At 37.2% G+C, this 25,577-nt stretch overlaps 1 protein-coding gene across 1 annotated transcript in view; it reads left to right on the top strand.

The window, feature by feature from the left end:
* Window positions 1-8,407: 8,407 nt before the first annotated feature.
* Window positions 8,408-25,577, top strand: part of aldh1a2.L (aldehyde dehydrogenase 1 family member A2 L homeolog) — a 34,322-nt gene continuing 17,152 nt past the window's right edge. The window contains 4 exon segments of the mRNA NM_001090775.1: window positions 8,408-8,589; window positions 21,283-21,387; window positions 21,996-22,136; window positions 24,234-24,363. Of these exon segments, the coding sequence (NP_001084244.1) occupies window positions 8,473-8,589; window positions 21,283-21,387; window positions 21,996-22,136; window positions 24,234-24,363 (493 nt within the window). The 5' untranslated portion in view covers window positions 8,408-8,472.

The following is a 25,577-nucleotide window of genomic DNA, read 5'->3' on the forward strand; positions in this document are numbered from 1 at the left end:
ATGGGATTTTGAAAGGTGTATTTATCAAAGGATAAACTTTCACTTTCACCCATTGATAAATACTCTTCTTTCATTCTAGAGGACTATTGTGACCTCTAACTTCACTCTTTGATAAATATACCCCTACGATTCTGTTCTGTTAAGGAGGTGTATTACTAAACATGAGAAAATAATGCTGTAATTGTATTTAATTTAGTTTACATTTTAACTAGTACTTGTGTAGATTTTTTTACCAAATGGGCCCTATTCTCACTACCTGCGCATGGTAGGCAGCAGCAACAAGTCTAAATTGCGACAGCTGCTGCAATATGGACAGCAATCTGACCATATTATCATATATTATCTTTTTCATTAGCATGCAAAAATCTAAACACACAATGATGTTTGTATAAGTATCAATGCACAATATGAGATGTGGGGATACATGTATTAGCAGTGGCCTAGCCACACATCAGTAGTATACCAGGAAACATTGAAAGAGCCAGTACCTTTGTGATGCAGCAAATGGGATGATCCCAACTTTATTCCATATGTGCAAAGTGAGCACCATGGAATGAACTTGGGATCACCCCGTTTGCTGCATCACAAAAGTATTGGCTCTTTTATTGTTTCCTGTATAAGTATCAACGCATTTTTACCGAAAATACTGTTTATGGAGTAATCTTACTCAATGCAACAAATTCATCCCCACAGAGGTTCAAATAAATGAGGCCTAACAATTGCACAGATATGAAAGAAGCAGAGAAATCTAAAGCAGTTGATATTCAGCTTTCCCAAGCAAGCAGAAACAAGTTTAGATTTTCTATAATTATATACATTTAGTTATTAGAATTTAGAGGTTTACAGGCCAACTTTTTAACGAAACACTTTAATGAAAGGTACAGGTGTATATGTATGCATCAGCCTGTTGGAATTTTCTAACCAGCCTGATATTGGTTGAACATGTCACTGATTTGACTGCTGTTAAAGGGGCTGACTCATCTGCTTGCATTAACATGTGCATGGATGGTCACCTTTACTTCTGTTTATGCCACTGTTTACATAAGGTGAGACATAACATGCGATTAATCACACAGCTTAGGCATCATTCCTCCCTATGGAGTAGTTTACACAAGCTTGTTAAATCTATACCGCAAGCGTTTATAACTAGATTGTGCAACTGATTGCACGCATCTTGTAGCTTGTATAAACCAGGGCTCTAATCACCTTGGTTTTAGTAAGCTAATAAAATAGATACTATCAACAGGCAAAGGGAACATCAAAGAATAGAAAGAAAACACACAGAGGGGAGATTATTTACATGAGATAACAACACTATTTGTGTATTCCTCCCAGCTGCAGCCAAGAGAAGCCAAGAGCCACAGAGGCAAAATGATCGTCAATGGCAGAGTTTCCTACCACTGTATTAAAGGTACACTATCATTCCATTTCAATAGCTAAAGAGAGGCAAAGAGCAATATAAAAAAGAATAGCACTGTTAATCACACTTTTTCCTGCAGGGGGGGTCCCCCCAGAATATAACACCTGTTCCCAATTAAACAGCTACAAAATTTAGCACCTAACAATTTGGATGAAAACTATTGTGCTATAAGCACACGCAAATGCATGTAACAGAATGGATTCTATGTGTGAGGAACATGGACAAATCTTCACAGACCCCTCAATTTTTATGACATTTTTGAAGCACAAAAATGTTCCATGACCGTGAAGAGAAAGTCAATAATACAGGAAAAGACAAGACATTCCAGAATTTTATAGAGGTTAGAGGTAAGAGAGCGACATGGTGGTAGTTAGACAAACAGGATGTGTCCAGTGTAGCCTTTTTCAGAATGGGCTTGACACAGGCCTGTTTAAACAATGAGGTGAAGGTACCAAAAGTTAGCGAGGATTTGAATATATGAGTAAGGACAGGGGCACAGTGTTTAAGTAAAGGTTAAGTGAGCAAGTTGTTGATGGAGAGGACAGGAGAAGTTTTGAGACATCAGACTCAGTTACAAGAATACAAGTATTGAAACGGGAAAGAGAAGATTTGGGAAAAGTGAGAATATTGGTATTTGAAGCATGGGAAAATTGCTTGTGGATAGAATTGGCTTTGCTTTTAAAGAAGTCAGCAAAGCCCAAAGTCCTGGTATGGTCAGATTTTAACATTTCATTTGTAGAGGGATGAAGCAGTGAGTTGAATATGGAAAACAAGTGTTGTGGTTTGGATTTACTATTATTTATGAGTGTACTATAGTATTCTTGTTTTGCCTGGGATAGGGCAAGGCAGGCCATAAGAAAATTATTATGGAGGAAGTCCGCTTTTGTACAGGATTTCCTCCATATGTACTCAGAAATCGCATCTGAAAGTTCATCCAGGGACAGGGATTGTGGTCCCGATTGCGTTCTCGATTGCGTTGTGGCTGCAGAGGAGCATGGGTATTGATAGCAGCAGACAGAACTGAGTTGTAGGTATTTACCAGTGAATCAGAGGAAGTACTGATGGAGGAGAAGCAAGAGCTGAGAGAATGAAACAGAGCAGTTACATCAACAGTGCATTTGTTATGAACCAGAATTTTATAGCTGAGGGTTACCTAGGGGAAGGGGGGGCGGGATGAGAAAAAGAAATAAGATGGTGATCTGAAATAGAAAAACGTTCACTGTTGAATGCAGAAAGATTTAGGTTTTTAGTAAAGACCAGATCTAGAAAGTGACCATCCTTATTGGTTACTGTTTTTGTCCAAATGGAGGTGGTTAGATGGAGAAATTGTGATTGCCACGACTGGTAGGGGTCATCGATTGAAGACACCCCAGAATAATTGCAGGGCTGTCAGAGCATAGGAAAAAAAGAGAGCCAGGATTCAAAGTCAGAGAGAAATGTAGCAAAAGATTTGGCAGAAGGAGGTCTGTAAATAACAGCTACCCATATTGTGAGAGGGTAGAACAATTAAACTGCATACACCTCAAAAGAAGGTGCATGTACCCAGGCTTTTATCCTCTCCATAGACTGGTGTGATATATGATTGTTTGGTGAAGACCTCAGATGAGTAAATTATTGTCAAAGATCCAACCCATGCAGACCAACTGTGGTTTTCAGCCAGGAGGTTTTATGATTGGCAAAATCAATATGTAACCAAACTCTTTTTTGGATACTGACAGAGAAATCATAGTTTGGAGAACATACATTGATCAAGAGTGGCAGACTTGGGACCCAATATTGGTCTGTGTGTATGCACAGGTAGATTTAGTCTACCCCTTTATGGCCACCTAACTCACTGGTCTCCCAAATTATATCTTATATTATAATCCATTCAATACTGGTTTCCGATGTAGTTTCCTTAGGATGAATGCAACTGTACTATGGGCATGTTAAACCCTTCCAATCTGCTTATTGACAGCCCATTTCCTTGAAGCCAAACCACCCAAACTCCAGGCACTATCAGCATCTGAATCCCAGACATATGATTCTTTATGCCCATGGGGCCCTTTATGGTCCAGGGCCCAGCTACTGTGACATAGCCTACAGTCCCTGTAGTAACACTAAAATACAAAAGGAGGTGACAATAATAAAGCACCTGGCTTCTATTAAATTGAAAACTATAAAGCAATGTATGCTTTAAAGACAGGAAGGTAATTAAAATAAGTCCTCCGAAGCAATGTGCTTTCTAGTACTACCTTGTTCCAGTGATAAAATTCATATAGATAGTTTTTTTAAAAATATGTAAATTATACTGATGTGTTAAGAACTGAACAGTAGCCCAAACCCTTTGTCCCCCTTTTCACTGCTGCTTGTGTTATGTAACGTTGATCACCGTAACTGATGCACACAGAGTGGTAACAAGTTGCCCTCCACAGCAAAGTACTTTCTTAATTGTACTTTGTACAGAGCCGACAGACGGACAGAGGTGTTTTGTCCAATGCTGTTTTAGCTATCTCTAAGCTCATCACTCCAACAAAACAAGCATTTATGGCAAATCATTATTATATAAAGGGGATGTGCACCTTTGAGTTAATGAGTATGATATTGAGAGTGATTTTCTGAGACAATTTCCAACTGGTTTTCATTTTTTATTATTTGTAGTTTTTGAATGATTTATCTTTTTATTCAACGGCTCTCCAGTTTGCAATTTCAGTAATCTGCTTGCTAAGGTCCACATTACCCTAGCAACCATGCATTGATTTGAATAATAGACTGGAATATGAATAGAAGAGGCCTGAATAGATGAGCAATAAAGATGAGTAATAAAAAGTAGCAGTAACATTACATTTGTAGCCTTACAAAGCATGTGTTGGTGACCCCCTTTTAAAATCTTAAAAAAAACAGAAGAAAAAGGGAAATAATTCAAAAACTATAATAAAATAAACTATGAAGACGAATTGAAAAGTTGCTTAGGACCAGCTGTTCTAGAGCACACTTAAAGTTAACTTAAAGGAGAATTCAACCCCCCATATAATAAAACCCACTACCCCCTACCCTCCATAGTCCCCCCTCCCTGCTCCCGCCCGCACAGGTGATAACTCCAGTAATTGCCTCTAATTTTAATCTTATGGTGCCATTGTCTTCTCTTCGGTAATCTTCAAATCTTCTTCCCTTTGGCTATTTCCGTCACTTTCGGCGCATGCGCAGTTGTCCAGAACCGGAAGATTGCTCCAATTGCACATGCGCCGATACAGCGCTTACTTTCCGAAGATTACTGAAGAGAAGAAGATGGCGCCTATGAGCTCCGCTGCGCTTACTCTGCAATGAGGGGTAATTACAGGATATGGGAATTACTGGAGTTATCACCTGTGCGGGCGGGAGCAGGGAGGGGGGACTATGGAGGGTAGGGAGTTGTGGGTTTTATTATATGGGGGGTTTAGTTCTCCTTTAAAGGTGAACCACCCCTTTAATGTCACACTATGGGGCAGATTTACTAAAGGGTCAAGTGGCTGTCGCTAGCGAAAATTCGCCAGAAATCTCATCCGAAGGGACATCGCCAATTTACTAAGGCGAAGACGACAATTCTCTAGTGAAAAAGTCAGTAATAATGCAGTTTCACACCCTATCGCCAGGCGAATTTTTACTCTAATCTAACTAATCGATACTCTGCAAATTCTGTGCGAATTTTACAGAACGTCACCTCTTTTGCCAGAGTTTTCTTTGCCACCTTAAAACAGGCAAACTGATAAAATGAAGCTTCACTCTCCCCAATCTTATGTCAGTGACATCATATCCTGTAAGCCGGAAACTCATAAAAGTTGTAAAAAAAAAAACGCTGGCGTTTTTTCATTTTTTAAAGCGAGATTGCCTTCAAAGTCCTTGCTATTAAAGATTTTTGTGTTAACAATTTTTTTAACCAATTTGAGGGACATGCTACATTTGTTTTAGGGTGGGCTCATATCTAGGGCATTAGAGGAGTCTTTACTTTGCTTCCTTGGAAATTTGGAATAATAAGTAGCCACTTCAAGAATTTTAACCAACATCTCTAATAAGGAAATATATATGACCTATAAGTACCTAACCTGTTCAAACTGACCTAGTGCAGTGTCGGACTGGCCCGGCGGGACACCGGGAAAATACCCGGTGGGCCCCGACCCTTAATGGGCCCCCGCCGGGCAAGACACCTCTCCAGAGATCTGTAAAAAAAAGTTTTCCTCCCGCAGCGCCATCGGCGCAGCGCCGATCAGCGCAGCGCCTTCTGCGCATGCGCCAGGCACCTAGGCGCCTTCACGCTGGTGCGCGGAGTGGCGCCTTTGTGTGCGCGCACTCGGTGCATCACAATGGGGGGCAGGGGGGGTCGGAAGGGGCCCTGGCCAGTAGTCCCGGTGGGCCCCGGGCCCCCCAGTCTGACCCTGCCTATGTGTAAGAATACTAACAAAGTTTCGCTAGGCAGAATTGAATGCTAGCAAAAGATCGCCAAATAATGCTTCAGCTGACAAATTAACGCTAGCGAAACTTCGCCAGCATTCGGCTGCTAAGACGCAACTTCACATTTTAGTGATTTAGCGTAGTGGTAAAGAAAAAAACATAAATCATTATTGCCCTGCTTTCCCATTTAAGATCATCCCTAGTTAAAGCAAATACACCTATCTTTCTGTATGAATTTAAATGGAAAAAAAAACAGGGTTGGATCCTGATCCCACAGGATCACTCCACTGACAAGCTTGTAGGTAATATTTCTGGTTTTGGTTGTACAATGGGACTGTGCAATTGTGAGAAATATATATCTCAAGCTATCAGAGTTTCTGTAACAGATTGAGATTTTTCTAATACTTTATCTAATATTTATCAGTTGTATCAATTTAGCAATCGAGAGAGGAGAAACATCAATATCAATTTTATCTAACGGGGTACATCAGCATTTTTAGGGAAGATTCACTTACTTAATAATTGAGCTGTATTAATAAATGCATTTGTAGCACACCCGTGAGTGTTTTATGAAATTGTGCTAATGGGTATGATCTTGCAAAGTATACTGGTGACACCCCAGATCCAGGGTGCTACACATTCATATTAGAAGCCTATGGAAAAGGAGTCTCGGGGCATCTTTAGGATCGAGAAAATTTACCCAAGAAATAATAAATGTGAGAAATGACTAATCCAACCTAAAAAAAATGTTTTGTGATTACCCCATGTGAAATGAATCAGGCATGAGCTAAAACATGTTCTACAGTGTTTTCATGTGATGCGCTATGTTTTTAAACAAGGTGCCTTTTTTGTGTATTGCATGTGGTGTTATGACCGGTAAGTGCTCCCCAAAAAAATCCTTATAGGCTAAAACACTTCTCAGATTTTGATAAATCTTCCCTTAAGCTTTCTCTGTCTACAGAGCTAGTGGACAAGCTATCCCTGAACAGCATGAAATGTGGCGTCTTGGTGCCATTAGCAATAAAAGGGCTTTACGATATAGCTGTTATCGCAGGGACACCTGATTTACTGTACACGCTTTTGTTTCACGGCAAAGTAATGGTGAATAATGACACCAATAAATAATACAATGCAACACATTAAGGCTAAAAAAACAGTCTATAAACCTTTGCCCAACTGCCAAAAACGACGAAGACTAGATATTTTGCCCTATTTCCTCGCTTGTATTCCTCTGTGTTGTAATGTCATAAAAAGGACGTCACATTGCTCTACTTTTTATGTGTCTCATTGACCTAGGCAAAATGTGGAGCAAATTGCATGGCCCTGCAGCCCACCTAGCGTAGGGTGATTATTTCCTTATTATCTGCACACTGAAGTGACATTCATGAACACAGACATGCCAGCAGATTTATCAAAAAAGTGACATTCGAGTTTACCACAGAAAAATGCACCCACTTTCTATTCATTCCTATAGGGTTTGTAAAAGTCTACTTATTAATGAATAGAGTTTAACTATTTGATAAATACGGTTCTAAAAATCCCATGTACCTCAAAGGATTCAATAGAGAGTGGGTGAGTTTTTGTGTGGTACACTCTAATCTCACACTATGATAAATCTGCCCCTTAACCGCAGATACACAATTGGTCATCGAGCTAAATTATCTTTATTGCAAAGACCCGCGCATTTTCGGAGAGGCCTTCTGAAAAAACTCTTATTAGTGTACAACACACAGATTCTCCCGCAGTTTTATTCAGATCAAGACGTTTAAATCTCCATCAACCTGTGAAAGTAAATAAAGTGAAGCAGGTTGGCAGAGACATCGGGGTGCCTATGTAGCATTCAATCAATTTAATTGGCGCGTCCCTGTCACTCACACCTCCCAGGATTAGCGAGATGAAGCCGAGTTGTGGCACAGCGCGGCCCGCCGCAGGAAGGAGCGCACAGAAATAACAGAAACCTAATAAATGGGGATATAGACTCAAATTAGATCATGTGTCCGTCCAACGTCGCGTGTTTTGAGTGGAGGCGAAGTTTCTGGTTTTTTTTTTATCTAATTCTCTGCCTGTAAACAGAGAATGTATGTAATTATGTAGTGGGATGCCTGCCTCTGCCTGCCTAATAAGCACAAAGCTTGCCCAACACTTCCCTCTCATTGTTCGGCTCCTTTTGGTTTTCCGCTGTAGTGCACACAACAGCAAGGTGCTAATTCGCCTTTAATTACTGCACGGATGGAAAACTTCTGGGAGACTCCGAGCAACTTTTTTTTAAAGCAGAGTGCGCTGTGAGCGTGTGGAGCTCGGCGTTGCGCAGACTACTGGAGACTGATCGCTCCTCGGCTCTAAAAGTTACTGCCCGTCCCGAGAAAGTGGATATTAAAGGGAAATGCCAGAGGCAAGGCATTCGCCTGAGTGGGTCCGTGTCCAGCGCCTTATGTAAATAGACGTTTGTAATTATATCATCGTGGGATGAACCGGCCCCCCTCCCTCTCTCCCTATGTCCAATGAGAAGAGAGACAGCTTGACACCTGCCTATATACAGGGGAAAGGAGGAAAGGCTGAAGCACACTCATCTATTCCGCACCGCTAACTAAATATCCGAGCCCGCGGGGGAGAGACAAGGGGATAGTCCAAAAGCGCATCCAGCCATGACTTCCAGTAAAATAGAGATGCCCGGGGAAGTCAAGACAGATCCCGCCGCCCTGATGGCTTCTCTGCAGCTCCTGCCTTCTCCCAGCGCTAACCTAGAAGTCAAGCACAGCAAGGTAAGCACGGCAGCCCCCACTGCGAATAGCTAGCGAATATAGCGTCAACTTTTTTTTGCATGCAATAAAGTTTTGTTAGGGTCTAAACGAGATCACGTGGTTGTTTCTACTGTGAAATCAGTGTTATTTACTGTTACTGATCCCTCACTCTATTTTATGCCGCGTTATACTCGTGAGCTCGCCCGAGTTAAAGGAAAGTCCAGACTTTAACGCAAATCGGTCCCAGTGAGCGCAGTTGTCACCCTGATGCTGTGCGACTGCGCTCTGGCTCTGTGTGTGCGGGGTATCATCATTTATCATTATATTATATACTGTCATTATTATTATATGTGTGTGTGGGGGGATAGATTTATCTCTATGTCCTGCTCCATAGAAGTGTTGCCAGTTCTGTCTCAAGTTCCCTTCTCATTATTTGCCCAAATTCATTCCTTGTTCCACTTGTATTCTGTTAATATATGTTCAGCTTTTCCTACAAAGGCATTTCGTAACTTTTGGAAGAAATATATATATATATATATATATATATATATATATATATATATATATATATATATATATATATATATACAGTAAGATGTGCAATTTTATCTTATTTTGTATCCTATACTGTAATACACAATAAATGATAAAATTACACAAAATCTGGAGTGCGGGTCCATCTTGCTGCTGTATACTTATAATTGACCCAAAAGTGAATTCAGCAGATTGAGTGCTGTTTTATTTATCTATCTATCTATCTATCTATCTATCTATCTATCTATCTATCTATCTATCTTATGCTATAAGAATCATGTTTGTCAAATCACTTGCCCTTTTTATCGAAGAGCTTTTTCTATTACTTAAATAATACATCAGCTTGCAGATGTTTCAATAACCCGGTGAGGAGATGTACATATACATATTAAGTACAGCCTTTTAACATCCCAAATGTATCATAAAATGTTTATACAGATGTGAAGATTGTAACAAATTTTACTAAATGCTGCAGCAAGAAAATTGCATAACAGTTTTCTCATTTAACATTACATGCTCCTAGAAATACAATTTACTTACCAATTGCGTATTCTTTCTCAATAATTCATAATAAAACTAGAGCAACCCTATACACATCCACAAAAAGTTCTCTGTAGCCAAATATGAATAAATGTTTGTTTGTATTTCCATATTCTAGCACAGCTAGAATTATGTTATATTCAAGGATCAGAGTATAAGCATGCTCAGGTCTGTAAATTACTAACTATACTCTTCAGTTTCTTTGTGACCTTCTTGGGTGAAGATGGCATTCATTAAAACGAACAGCATTTCATTCTAAAGCAAGACTAGAAACATTTCTTTGATTTCTTTTTAATTAAACACATCAGCGTCCTTAGAGAATATATTATATAATCTATATCTGTATAAATAACATATATGAAGGCAGCTTTAACCTTGCACTCTTGAAATATACCATATCTTCTGGGTTAATGATATTCCTGTCTATTTTAAATTAATCATAAGAAAATGCTTTTTGTAGTATTTTGAGGACCCCCCAACTCCTTTTAAATAATTCTATTAAATTGCTTTGCTAGAAACTTGAAACCTCTTAAAAGTTACTGCTGACCACACATCTTGCTGCAAAGTAGTTCCGTTTGCTATTGTCATGATGTAAACCCACTGTTTTTAAATTGCCAGATATTTTAAAACTTCCAGAGGGAAGTAAAAAAGATATCTATCTATGATCTTGTCCTAGACAGAAGTAAGTCATTCACCCCACAATAGTCCACTCTCTTGACACTAGAGTTTATTTGTGTATTGCCATTTAAAGACTACTTTACATGGTAATAGTTATTTTTTAAATACATGTTTAGTTTAGACATCTATATAAGTAAAACCAAAGGCACTTGGTTATAGTTTATGGCTTTGAAAGAAAAGTGGAATTTAAATCCTCTGTATCTAAATAATTAAAAAATAAAAATAATTAATTTATATACTTTTGCCCTTCAGTATTGTAATATCTATAAGTAAAGCTTCAATGTTTATAGTACATTATGTTCTACCCTGAAATCCTGAATGCTTTTGCAGCCAAAATATAATGGGTCTTATCTTTTTGTCACTGGGGTATTTAAAACAAACACATGCAAGTTCATTAAAAATATGCTAGGTGTATGTCATCATCTTTTCCAGTACATTACCTTGGATTTCAGGTTTTCTGAAGCATATCTTTTAATTTGCCCTTTAATGCGTGTGATGCCCATATTACTACTGCCAGAGATAAAAAAGTAAGACCTATACAGACTTTCTTATTACACTAAAACATTTGAAGAATCGCAAGTTAATATGTGTACTTTTATAGATTTTAGGTAGAACATATAGATACTTTTCTTCATTTTATATTTGGTTTTTATTAGAATACATTATTAGAGTTCCTTGCAGATATTTGCTATTTTTGTTCAAAGTATTTATCAAATATAGGATCCTATTGGTTGGGTTTCCTCCTTCCCCACCCAATAACTAAACAATTAAGGTACATTCCTTCAGTTTACTCAAATGGAATAAGTGTGTTTATGTCTGCTCTTTACACCAAGGAACTTCACTGACACTGGAGAGGAGGATTGACTTGTCTTTTTATGTGCAACATTTGCAAGGAGTTGTCACATATATATATATATATATATATATATATATATATATATATATATATATATATATATATATATATATATATATATATATATAATTTTTTTTTTTTATGTTAAATTGTATTTAGGGGGAGCTGTAACTGTAAACCTTATCTTACATTTGACTTTGAGTCACTGTCTAGAGAATCTACTTATTGATTAATGTATTAAACTGGCAACACTTGCAGTACTGGATATCAGCTAAGTATGGCATTACATTAATGTTCGCAGAGGGATATTTATTGGTGCACTCTAGAGTGATTGTTATGGGTATGGGTCAGTGATAGTTTATACAGCCTCTAAATGAACATGTATATTCCTGCCATTTTGATGAGCATAGCCCAGATTAAGGCCACAATAGCAGTACTTACTTCTAGAAATTGTGTCATTGTGTTTGGAAGAGTAAGCAGTAAGTAACTATGTATTGTGGTTACTGCTTCAAAAATATGCACATGGAAGCATACACATATATATCTATATCTCTTGCTTTGAGATGGATTCTTGCCATAAGTTTATTTTCTGGTGGCGCTGGTTTACCAGCAGTGTTATTTGCTGTGCACAATGTGGAAATTGTATGGTGGTAAATGAATGGTGGTTGGCCTTTTGTTGTTAGAGGTTAAAGAAAAAGGAATCTGTATGATGTTCTCAAGTTTATAGTGAAGTCAAGGAATTGACTTAATTGTCATATTTAAGAATATCTGATAAATTTCAAGATGTGGTTAAACTGCAACTTCTCTACTAACAGTCAAAGCCTTTAAGGATGCTGGGGGTAATTGTTCAACAGCACAAGGGATAGGTACTGTACATCGCTAAAAACTCCCACTCCAGCATCCATCTTGTCAATTATAAAGAAAGTGTTACGTTATTTTAATAGGCAGTATTTATTGTTTGCTCCTAGACATACATTTAAACACTATATGTCTTTTCCATATTTGGTTTGTTATGAGAAAGTATACCAAAGTCCAAAAAAATGGAAGTCACATAACATTTGTTTCCTCCTCTTTAAAAGGTGCTTTGAAGAAAATCTTTTTTATACAACATGTCATTAAAGCTTTGTAACAAAATAATAATGCCGTGCATACGTGTCTGCAAAATATAGCTATGGTATCAGGGTTACCTTTCAAAGGCTAAAGAACTTGATGTATTTGTAGTATTCCTATGACACACATTTTTTACATCTGTAGAGCAGTGGTGGCACTTTTATAATATATTTGAAGTCATCAATTCATCCCAAAATATGCCTTTAAAAGTGTATTTAAGAAAAATGTATAACTGCAGCAGAATTGTTTTATTTTCTTAGCCTTGACATCTCAATGCAAATTAATCCAGCATCTGCCATGTGTGTTAACAGTGAGTTTTAGATATGTTCTCTCTGATCTGAATTCTTTGTAATAAAAATAGCTAGAATATCAACCATAAAACCTGACAGTGACTTTGTCATAACTATTAGAAGTTGCATGAGTTTAATTGCTCAGTTTTGCTTATTGCTCATTGTATATTGCAGACACAAATACAAACTTTAATTTTAATAATAATGTCCCTTTTAAAGAAAGTTTTGTATGCCTGGCTATGACTAAGGATTCTGGGAATTTTAGTCCTATAACAGCTGGAGGGCCACAGGTTTGACACTGCTGATCCAAAGCATGCATCCTTCAGTACAGTTCCCACATAGTTGGAACTTGGCCAGATTCTATGAATGTTTTCAATTAGCTCAACTTTATTTGTGCAGCTTAGTTTAATGTAAATGAAGTAGGTTGTATTTAATGTAGATTTCTTTTTCCCTTAAAACAACAAACCTAATAGAGTACAGAATGCCATTACCCACAAGAGCCCATACTGCCCAAGTACCTACAGCTCTTTGACAATGTGACTGTGAAGAAATCATACAAGTTTAGATAATGTCCTGAAGTCTTATCCAGACAGCAACGGGATATTCCTAACACTACAATTTCCTTTCCGTTATGATTCCTATCAGGAAGAAAGTATTTTCCTTTACAAGAGCACATGCTGTTGCAGCTTGTAACTTCCCCCCTTCGTACTCAGTGTGATATTGCTGTTCTAGAGTTTTTATATGTTTAGCAGTTCTGTAGTACCGATAAGCCCAGCTATGATGTATTCTAATCCTTTTCAGGGAGTACTGGCAAAGTGCAACTCTGTGTGAAGGATTGGCCAGCTATTGCTTTTGCCTTTGTGTCTAATAGCTGGCTGTTCCCTTAGTAGCAGTTTTGAAGTTTAGAAGATGAACCCTATGTCTAATGGTGAAAACACTCTATTCCATTTCCCTGTGAACCAGACATTAAACTTACAGCCCTGACAAATGGATTGGTAGCTTAGTTACAAACAAGGAGGACCAGATTGCATTAACTGAGTGGATTGCAAGGTAGCTGTGGAGAACTGGCACATCTACCAGTTCATGGAAAGGAACAGAGAGTTATGGATCGATATGTTGGTTGAAGTACCATGTGTGATGTAATCTTGTTTCTAGAGGCTAGTGCCTTTGAGTAAGTTTTAAGAGTTTTTTTTGTTAAATTGCCATTAATGTATTTTACAGAAGGTCCAAAGGAAAAACATGGCACCACCTTTAAACCTCGGAGTTCATGTCTCTGTAGCTTAATGGAATTAGCCATGGTAAGATAGGGGTCGAAGGGTAGTTACAGTATATTAGCCATTGAGATAAAAGGGCTAAACTTGCACAGGGTCCATTAGACAGTATGTAAAGCAATACTCACCACTCTTTTATTTAAAATAGATGGTTCTGATCACAAGAACAGAGGCACCTGATACTGGGGTTGGCAGGTTTGTCAGTTTGTAAAGAGATAAAGGTCAGTTTCCTCAAGGTTAGATGCCCTTATTAAGAGATTGCTTTTGAATTTGGTGACTTCGTAATCGGTATCTAAAATGTAGATGTTTCAGCACTCTGTCTCTCACTGCCAGCAGACATTTCAGTGACTTCTCTAAAAGCAGTGTAATTCAAATGTGTGATCTGTAATTTAAAGGAATAAGCAGGCCAGTTTGTAAACACCCTTGCTTTTTCTGTACTGCAACCCTAAAGTATGTGTTGAAAAAGTCTGGAGATCTGCAGTTGCAAACCTCAATGTGATTTGAGAAGTTGGGAGTGTGGTGGTACTCTGGCTTACTCCTTTATAGAGTAGGGAGGTCAAACAATCTGCCCTCCAGCTGTTGTATGCTGCTGCTCCTCAGGCTGCCACCACTGTCTTTGAATGCTGGGAACTTTAGTTCACAATAGCCAGAGAGCCATGAGTTTGACATCCCAGTGTTAGAATGCAAGAGGCACATAATACAAACCACCAAATGGGGTTAAGGGAACTATCAGTAGCTGTTAATTGCCAGATTCCAACTTTGGACTTTTTTCATCAAAAACCTCTATAAAAGAGCTTAGCAGACTTATTTTTTGTTCTTGCTGAATTATCAGATATACATTAGGTATGGTATGTAAAACAGCAGTGGAGTCAATTTTAGAACATTAGAGGATATGCAAAGTGAGTGAGTGTTGCATACAATTGATATAGTTATCCTGTTTCTTAGAACGTTACCCCTCCTTGTTTCGGTTACTATGACTGTATAATAGCGAGAGTGCGAAATAGAGAGCTTGGTTGTATTGTGCACATTTCATGACTATATGATTGTGGCTTGCTCAATAGACTTAAATATAACATCATATATGATATACGATATAGTGAGTAAAATAGGCAGTGATATTCTACTGAAATCCATAATGGCCTTCCTTGCCAAGGCAAATTATCAGCTGATATTATTGAATGAAACAATGTTAATATGCAGGAAATAAAACATTCTCGCTTAGTAGGGGACCATGGGGCAGAGTAAAAACTATGAAATTTATAAAAGAATATGATCAATCCTGCCTTATATTCAAGAGATATGCAGCTCCTTTTCCAATTTTTTTTTCTCCATCTCAAAATGGATAGTGCGTTATTGATGACAGAGCGCTTAATAAATTATGCATTAAAAAAACTTTGAATCTGTAACTGGCAAGCTGGCACCTGACTACAGTGTAGTGATATATGTTCTATATAGTACCACTTTCTGAATATTTATTTAGATATTAAATTATGATGCTTGGGTTTTCATGATATCATTCAAATTTTCAGAAGGATGTGTATCGATATGCATTTAACCAGTGATTCACTTGAAAGGTTTAAAAATAGAATCTCTTCATAAAGATATAATAACAAAATAAGATTTCATGAGAAGCCACCAACTTTTTACAAAATTGGCATTTCAGTTTTGCATTTGGCATTCCTTCCCAAGCAGCATGCAAGCGGTCATTCTCAGCAAGCACTCAGTATTAGCTACACTAATTACAAGGTTTTGTCTAAAACGGTTGTTTTTGAAATTTATGCACCCCCCATGGATTAGAAAGCAAACAGTAAAGACCTTTCCACCTTCCTTCCCCCTCTCATGTGCTGCTATGGGCAGACTGGTCTTTAAATTGAACAAGAGTAGATGAAAAAGACATTTGGTGCATAGTGGTACGACTTTCAGACCAAGACATCTACTTTACAAAACAAAATGACAGGAGGAAGCTTTGTTTTCTGTATCCCCCATTGAGCAATCCAACACATTCACAGCAAGTCACTACTTAAGTACTGTCCCTGTTCTGACAGATACATTGGGAAAGCATGCTCACATTGGAAGCTGAATGGTCATAGTGGGATTAATGCATCATATTCCATTTTGTTGCTTCTGCTATAACGTCTGCATTGTAACTGTCCTCTTACTATATTATATTTTTGACTTGGCCAAAAAAAATGGTCCTAAACTTTCTTACCTACATAACCTTATAATAAATAGCATAAAATGTTTTAGTTGTCTAAGTAGGGGTTACTGAATTTTATGGTCAATAAGTTATTAAATAAAGGGAAGATGCTGTATATCCTACTTTTGGGGGCAGTTTTATTAAAGGTTGAGTTGTATGTAACCCAAAAATTTCGAGTTTTCGGGGATATTTTTCAGTCAAAACTCGAATTTTCAGGTTAAAAAAAATATATTTTTTCGATATTTGTTACACCCCGAAGCTGGAAATAACTCAAATCCAAAAATACTCCAGCTAAAACCTGTCAAATTTCATGTAGAAGTCAATGGCAAAGGTTCATTCAACCATTTGAAGATGTGTGGGTTTTGCTAAAAAATTCAACTAATTCGAGCCATTCGAGTCTTTTTTCAGTGGAAACTCAATTAATTCGAGTTGTCGGGTTGTTAACCCCAAATTTACGGATTTGAGTTTTTTCTTAAATTGAAAAACATTTCAGTTGTGAGTCCATTCGAGGTATAAAAATACCTCACAATCCTCTAAAACCCGACCTTTGATAAATAACCCCCTTAGTTGTTGATACATGATGCATGTGTTTGAATGGCAAAAGCTGGTGCAAACTGGTCTACATATTATTGTAAAAATTGTATTATTGTAAATTTTTATTGGTGTGTAAATGTAACCTTAACTATTTAAAGTGGAATTGACTAAAAAAGTCTGTTGGTGTTATCTCAGGGAAGAAGCTGTTTATTAGTAGTAGACCAGTATTGTGTCTTTTATCCACCAACCTCGTATACACAATGCTCCAAATGACTATGGCAAATAATTCAAATTTTATTTTTAATTATTTCCCCTTTTCTGTAATATTTACTCTTCTATTACAGCTGGGTATTTTATAACAAAGTGATGGCATTGGGGAGTCTTAAGATGCTAGTTTTATACAGTGAAATGATATACTAGTTTGACTTTTTCCCCAGCTGAGCTGGCAGTCCATTGTGGCCAAAGCTTCAATATTCCCAGCTCTTCCTTACTGTGAAGAAACACAGTCCTTTATATCACATATAATGTCTGCGCTATTTATGTAGTTCCGACAGACTGTGTGGAGTTTACAATGTATGGTTGCAATCACATTCACACAAACACATAATAAATAAATAAATATGTATGTATATATATATATATATATATATATATATATATATATATATATATATATATATATATATATATATATACACACACACATCTATAAATATATGTGCTTCCTTGTTTTGTTGCTCATAGCATATGGAGTAACATGAATAAGGACTATTGCAGCAATTGAAAACATAACTTGCTTGTAAATCAAATGAGTTGAGAAATTCCCATTCACTCAGTGTTCATCCAGAATAATTTTTCCTGTGGGACGCCATTATTACTTGGATGTTAAAATCTGCTTCCTGTACTGAAAGAAGGGAATAGCTGAGCTGCTGAAGTACAAAAACATTGTGTATTGAATCCAAGGGGAAGCAGAGGGGGGAGAGAAATTTCCATATCACTGGAATTGAGCGCTAAGTCCATGAGCATACTGGCAGTGGCTTGGAACCTTGCACCTGGGGAGGCTGTAGATAAATTATGACATCACACAGCAACATCAAATTAAGATTGTAAATCATCATTGTTTCACTAGCACATCATTTTACAACTGCCTTAGGAAAGGAAATGAGAACTTACATTGCCACCACCTGTTGATATGTGGCTTAAATAAATTCAGCAAACACTGAAAGTGCCCTTAACACTACCACAGTGCTGAAAGTTTAGCCCCTGTATATTCTAGCAACTGTGGGATCTATTTAGGATAAAAACAGGTCTCTGCTATTGTTTTCTCATATGATCAGTGAGTTAGAAAAGATTCTCACTTTTTTGTATAGTGTAATAAAGACAAAATATAACGTTTACACTTGTTTTAAATGCATGAGCCCCTGCTTGTTATAAATTAATGTAAAGCACTGCTGGTGCTACATAAATAGATGATGATGCTTTTTATGCTTTCTCATAATATTGTGAGCCCCAAATACCGAAAAGTAGGTTCAATTTATTCATGTTTTGCTTTGGAGCAATAAAGTGAAAAACATAATTTTTTTTTTTAACTCTAAGGGGTTTCCTCTCATTCTATCTCTTCTCACTTTTCCGTCTGCTCAAAACAAGAGCATGGGATGCTTCATACGTATCGTGCAGGGTAGGCCGTTTGCATATGTGAAAGACTGGGTGACGGAATGAATGCGTGTGTATTGCACTCTAAGTTAAGATGTACAATGAGACTGTGTAAATGGTAGAATCCACAGGATCCTACTCAAGGTGCTAAATACATAAATGTGTCTATCTTTTTGTTATTTGTAGTACAGATATAGAGCTATTTTGTTGTGTTTTTCTTAACCTTAATTGAGAGGTATTTTAATAACTATGTATGTTGTTACGTTTCTAATGCTGACATAAGCAATGATGGAACTGGATGTAGTCTGGTAAATAATAAACAGTGCTCACCAAACAGAGAAAACATTAGCTGTGCTGCAATTGAATAGCTCACTCCTCCTTTTTTCCTGTTTAGCACAGCAAGGGAAAGCGTTAATCTAACCAACGAGATTTATACATAAGTAGACCCCAAAAGCAAATAACCCCAGCACCTCTTAAAGACTTAATGTGGTTAATCAATTACTTGTTTTCTATTTTTAAATATATATACTTAATGCTGAATTAGGCTGTAAAAACACAAGGACTGATTTATAGTCCAAAGTCAGCCTTAATTAACATTGAATCCAGGGGAATAGCAATTGTGACTAGCCTTTTGCTATTGAATTTGAACAATGGGCTCTCTAGGTGCTTGATGGTGATTTACATGGAAACAGGCCTCTCTTTTGCAAGAGGCAGCCTTCGCTGATAGTTATATATATTTTCTCTCCAGATAGGATCACTTCATGTCACATAGTTTCTCTGATTTACAGACTTCCCTTACAACAATCACTATAAATTAGAAAGTGGGGGAGGAATGGAATCTAATTTAAGCTTTGCAGGGATTCCTTGTGTTTTCTTGCAATGTGTCATCACTTGTCCACTACATGGCATTTTTATGAAGTGACCATAATGAAAGTCAGATTAAATGTGCAGGCTATATACATTTAATCAACAGCCATCACAGTCTGTATAGCTGGAGGAGTTGTAAAAAGCCCCCAGTGAATGCACATTTACTGCAAAAGAATTTGGGCTTGGTGGTATGGATGTCTGCAGACTGGTACTACCTGACACGGAACACTTTAGAATTTCAAAAGTGAGTTATTTACGTGTAAGGTTTTTCTTGTAAACCCAGCAGCTGGTGGTTTTCAAGACTTGAAACTGTTCCAGAACATTAGATGAGGCACTTTACACACACGCACGCCGAAGTAAACGCTGTGATTTTTACGGCCAATTTAAATGCGATCAACTTGAATTAATAAGAAATTAATGGTGATGTCGTGGTTTGCTTTAGAGTAAAATGGTGGGGGAAATGGTTTGTTCCTGTTGCCATTTAACGTGTCCCACATTGGTTTTGCTTTTTTTCTAAATAATTTTGGGTGTTTAGGCCCTATCTTTGCAAACATGAAAAAAAATTATTTGTGTGCCACACAATGAGTATGAATGGCTTATAGATTTAATCAGATCTTTTTTTTTTTCATAGATTTTCCCAAAGGATTTTAAAGCTATTTGTATTGTACATTATAGACCAGTTTGTTGTGGTTTTTTTTTTTTACACTCTTTTTTTTATTCTCTTTGAGGTCAAGGTTGGTCTTTACTAATCACAGGATACACATTTAGTGTTCTCCCTGAATTTTGTCTATATTCACCTTCAGGTTAGGTTTACATGAGTATCTAGTAGAGCAAATAGGCATTCTCTCTAACTTTCACTCTAATTCACCATCAGGCTAGCCCCCAGTCACTGCTCTGGTGTGAAAGAGATATTATCAGTTGATAGTACCAAATGAAGTATCTCTGTAAAATGTGTTTATAATGGTACCGTTTTAAAAAATATCTTTGATTAATTAAATGGGCAGTGCTTTTATTAAATATACTGTATATACTTTTTTCCCTAACAACTGCTGTGGAGTTTTTCCCTTAAAACTTGCTAAATTTTCATATCTTAATATCTTTGACAATCTCTGAAGAGTGTAAGATAAGGTCTTGAAATGCTAGATAAGTGTAATGCCAATGGTACATCTGGCATTTGAAACACCATGGTACGCTCAGGGGTTGATTTATCAAGGGTCAAATTCGAAATCTGGATTTTTTTTTATGGTCAAAACTGTCAAATTCGACTAGGGAGTTATTCAAATTTGATTCAAGTTTTTTAAAAAATTCAAATTAGATTTTCGAGATATATTGTACTCTGGACCTTTAAGAACTCAAATTTGACTATTCGGCACCTAAAACCTGCCGAATTGCTATTAAGTCAATGGGAGACGTTTGAGGTTTTTTTCACAGAAAAAACTCGATTGAATTTTTAAAATTCTAATCTAATACTATTAGAATTTGATTCGAGTTTTTCGCGTCAACTATATTCATCTGAGTTAAAAAAAAATTTGATTTTTTTTTAAATTTCGATTGGTTGAATTTTGAATTCATGGGAGTTTTTAAAAACTCGCATGGATTCGAAATTCGACCTTTGATAAATGTGCCTCTCAGTGATAATTGCAGCAGTCAATAACTGTTCTACACTTCACTTGACTTGTGATTGGCTAAATGGCGAGTATCTTCATTAATCCCTTCATTAAATGTTTTGTAGAATCATTGCATTATTTTTAATGATTTGTAAGCAGAAACAATACAGCTAGAATTCATATTTGCTATAGCTGGCCTTGCACATGGATGTAGGCAGACACAAGTGTTAGTATTTATAAAGCCCTTTTTTTTTTTTGCACCCATTGATATTCATTCTTTTCATAAATGAACCCAAAGAGTCAGAGTTTGTGGACATGTTTGAATTCTGATTAAGAAAATTGTATCTGAGGAAAAAATGGTTACTTCTTAATTTCTTGGCAAGTCTAGAAGGGATTCTGACACAAAGCAGTTGGCTCTGAGATAGACAGGGTGTAAGTAATTTGTACCCATGTTGCAATGTCTACTATGAAAATTCACCGGTCCTGCACCTTCTGTAAATAGAACATGTGTATTCTTTACGGGAAGGGTCAAGATGTCACTACAATAACCTGCTTATTTTTTCTTTCTCCTCCGAAGATTTTTATAAACAATGAATGGCAGACTTCTGAGAGTGGAAAAGCTTTCCCAGTCTATAATCCAGCCACTGGGGAGCAGATCTGTGAAGTTCAAGAAGCTGAAAAGGTAATTGCGTTAGAAAAAAAAACAGCAAGGTGTGAATTTGGCCTCCTCATCTTTAGCTGCTGATTTAATAAATGTGGGAAGGAAATCCTCCCTGCACTGAGGACTAAAGGATAGTCTTCTGTAATATAAACTGTTACTTTGTGTTGTAAAATTAAAATCTATTTTACCACGGATAACACTTCTACATTGTTTTAGCAGAGTAATATATGATTTTACAAAGACCATAGGACTTAAAATAGTTTTCCCTTAGTCCTGCTGAAATAGGAATTACTTCCTCTAATTTAGATTCTCAAACTGTATGTTATCCTACAATAAGTCTGTCAAAGTTCTGTTTACAGTTCAATAGAGAATCTGTGCTTCTATTTGAAAACTTACCTGGGATCTGCTCATTCAGTGTTAGTGCTCTTCTGTGTTGTAACATTCTGTGGAATAAAACAATAAAATTCTGGAAAAGTGTACCCTTTGTATGTTGGCATATAACTTTCCATTTTTTAGAATGTAATTTTAAAGGCAATACAATTATCTTTTTATAGTCTCAGGCAGAATTGTTTGTGTGTCTGTGTATATAATAGAATTCATTTTATAAATAATGAATTTTTTCTTGCTAGTCTGACGTAGATAAAGCAGTGCAAGCTGCCCGACTGGCTTTTGCATTAGGTTCTGTGTGGAGGAGAATGGATGCCTCAGAAAGGGGGCGGCTGCTGGATAAATTGGCTGATCTGATTGAAAGAGAGAGGACTGCTCTTGCGGTAAGTAGTATCCTATATACTGTGATTTATGGTAAATACTTAAAACATATGTGCAAACAATTATAGTTATCAAATATATGTTTTCCACCATCTTGTTTGTTTGCAAGGACATGATCTCTGCTCTTGGTTTTGCAAAGATGTGCAGTGACTGGATTGATAATAGTACAGTGGTAATTTAGCAAAACCGTAGCACAATGGCTATCTTTATTGTAGAGCTGCAACTTTACTTTAGTAATTTTTTTCAGATAATTACCAACAAATATTTGTTAAAGGAGAAGGAAAGGCTTCGTACACTTGGGGGTGCCAAATGTTAGGAACCCCAAAGTGATTGTATTGACTTACCTGAAGCCCCGGGCCGGTGCTTCTATTAGCAGAAAACTGCACCGGCCTGGGATATTCCAGTGATCACCACGGATCAATCAACGTCTTCCTCTTTCCTTTGCGCAGCTGCGCATGCACAGTAGAACGAATAGCCAAACTTTAACTAAAAAGTCGTCTATTTCGTTCAACTGCGCATGCGTTAGCCCCGGGAAATTTGAACAAAGAAGACGCCGGAAGAGGATCGCTCCATGTCCTCGCTGGTATAACCCCGGCCGATGCAGTTTTCTGCTGATAGGAGCACTGGCCCAGGGTTTCAGGTAAGTCAATACAATCATGTGGGGGTGCCTAACATTTGGCACCCCCAAGTGTACAAAGCCTTTCCTTCTCCTTTAAACAAATATTTGTTGGTAATTATCTGGAAAAAATTACTAACAAAGTAAAGTTGCAACTCTACAATAAAGGTAGCCATTGTGCTACGGTTTTGCTAAATTACCACTGTACTATTATCAATCCAGTCACTGCACATCTTTGCAAAACCAAGAGCAGAGATCATGTCCCCAAGTGTACAAAGCCTTCCCTTCTCCTTTATGAACATGTTCAGTGAACCCATTCACTGTATTTTTACAGTATTGCAGCAACAAAACTGTAGTGCCTCATTTTTCCAGGTATCATACACAGTAATGGTTTACTCTAAAACCTATCCATGTATTCAGATAACAGTAACAACTCGGTTATGTTGCAGCATTTTCACTCTGTTATTAAAGCTTTCATGTTTTACAAAAGGATTTAGTGCCTGTAATAATTTGCAGATGTGGCTCTCTGTTATAAGATGTTTAAATGTTCAGTGAAACATGTCTTGCATGACTGGCAAAAATTAAGTGTCTGGTTAACTTCTGATGTGTACAGAACTTAGTGAAACTGCGAATTTAGATATTTCTCAACTTCCTTTAATTTGCTGCCTAAGAAAATACAGTTTATAAAAGTGATGCCTATTTATGTCCTGCTGCATGGCTATTTGTGTATGCTGTATAAAATATCATTTGACTCTGACCCTGCTTTGTCTGCCAGAAATGTAATAGACATGTACTGTAATAAAAGAGAAATTATTTTATTATTATTTTAATTGCATAATCTCATGATTTTCTTTGAAAAGCGGGGTCATTAAAAAGCAAAACCTTTAAAAAAAAAAGTTCACATATAATCTAACATAGTAAGTTAGGTTGAAAAAAGACAAACGTCCATCAAGTCTGTATATAACCTTCCTAACTGCTAGTTGATCCAGAGGAAGGCAAAAAAAACCCATTTGAAGCCTCTCCAATTTACCTCAGAGGAGGAAAAAAATCCTTTCTGACTCTAAGATGGCAAATTGGACCAGTCCCTGGATCAACTGCTTGGACTATGGTAAAATTATTTATTTGCTCCAGAATTGTCAATATAACCATTCTGTGCTATTTTGGTATTAGGTTTGTTAAACTGTCTACTCAGTCTTTCCAACTGATTTGTGCCTAGTTATCTATCCATATGTGAGCCCCTGAAAAGTGTATTGAGTATTCTGGTGCATTTGTATATGGTCATCCAAATAAGTGGCTGATTTATGACCCCTATTAGTATTAGAGCATCACTGAATTGCATGAAGCGTAGTTGGATATTACTGTGTAGCCAGTTAACTTTGTAATATTCTGAAGGGTTTTTTGAACAAAGAATTTTAAAGTATTTTTGCTTCAATTCAAAAATTATGATTGTTGTACATAGTAAATTTGATATTTTCTTTTCCAGACCCTTGAATCTCTAAACAGTGGCAAACCATTTTTACAGTCTTATTATGTGGATCTCCAAGGTGCTATCAAAACATTCAGATACTATGCTGGCTGGGCCGACAAGATACATGGACTGACTATCCCAGCAGGTAACCATTTACCTACACAATATTCTGATATTCCACTTTAATGTTGCACTGTGTTATTTAAATTTTTGGGAGGTAATGCAGGGAACACAAGCTGACGCAAGTCCTCCTTCTTTTTTTCAATTCAAATAAATTTATGTTTTTATTTATAAAAACATAACTTGCATGATAAGCCCTGTCCACTTTTGGAAATGGAAAAAGAAATAAAAGTGAAAATGCACCAGCCAACTGTACAGTTATGAGAATAGACAAATATGATGACCTTCCACAGGGATGGCCAATTGCATTATTTTGTCCATTCAAGGTGATGCCTCAAATGTGTGGATTTGCAAGTAAGTCAGGAGTTTGGGGAGGAAATCCAGTTCACAAAGTAAGGATCCTGTGGCAATGTGAGGGGTAGTTACTGTCATGAAAACACATACCCTGTGGCTATTAATTGATCCTTGCCCCCTTAGTTTAGAGGCGAGCGTTGCAATAAATATTAACGCCTCCCATCCAGACATATACACATTATTATTTAGACCAGTGGTGTTCTGATGGAGGTAGATTAATGGACCCCACCCAAGGTCGGTTTGTTTACACAAACCTCTCCATAGAGTTGAGCATAGCGGCTTCAATTTTTATAACCCCAGCAGCAAATCATTAAAGGAAAAGAGGTGGATTGTGGAAAAACCCTACTTGCTGGAAATCCACTTTATAGAAATAGTGTGTAACTTATATATGCAGAGTATTTTTACATGGAAGAGTTACACTTGAAGCCGATGCTAAAGGAGCATAAAGAAACGTAGAAACTCTTATGGGCCAATTCTTTAACTTCGAGTGAAGGAATAGAAGAAAAAAAACTTCGAATTTCGAAGTGTTTTTTTGGCTACTTCAACCATCGAATGGGCTACTTCGACCTTCGACTACGACTTCGAATCGAAGGATTCAAACTAAAAATCATTCGACTATTCGACCATTCGATAGTCGAAGTACTGTCTCTTTAAGAAAAAACTTCGACCCCCTAGTTCGCCATCTAAAAGCTACCGAACCCAATGTTAGCCTATGGGGAAGTTTTTTTTGGTCGAAGGATAATCCTTCGATCGTTGGATTAAAATCCTTCGAATCCTTCGATTCGAAACCTTCGATCGATCGAGTTTTTGAGCAAAATCCTTCGACTTCGATATTCGAAGTCGAAGGATTTTCATTCCCAGTCGAATATCGGCGGTTAATTAACC

This window comes from Xenopus laevis, chromosome 3L, assembly GCF_017654675.1.
Source record: "Xenopus laevis strain J_2021 chromosome 3L, Xenopus_laevis_v10.1, whole genome shotgun sequence".
Classification (NCBI taxonomy): Eukaryota; Metazoa; Chordata; class Amphibia; order Anura; family Pipidae; genus Xenopus; species Xenopus laevis.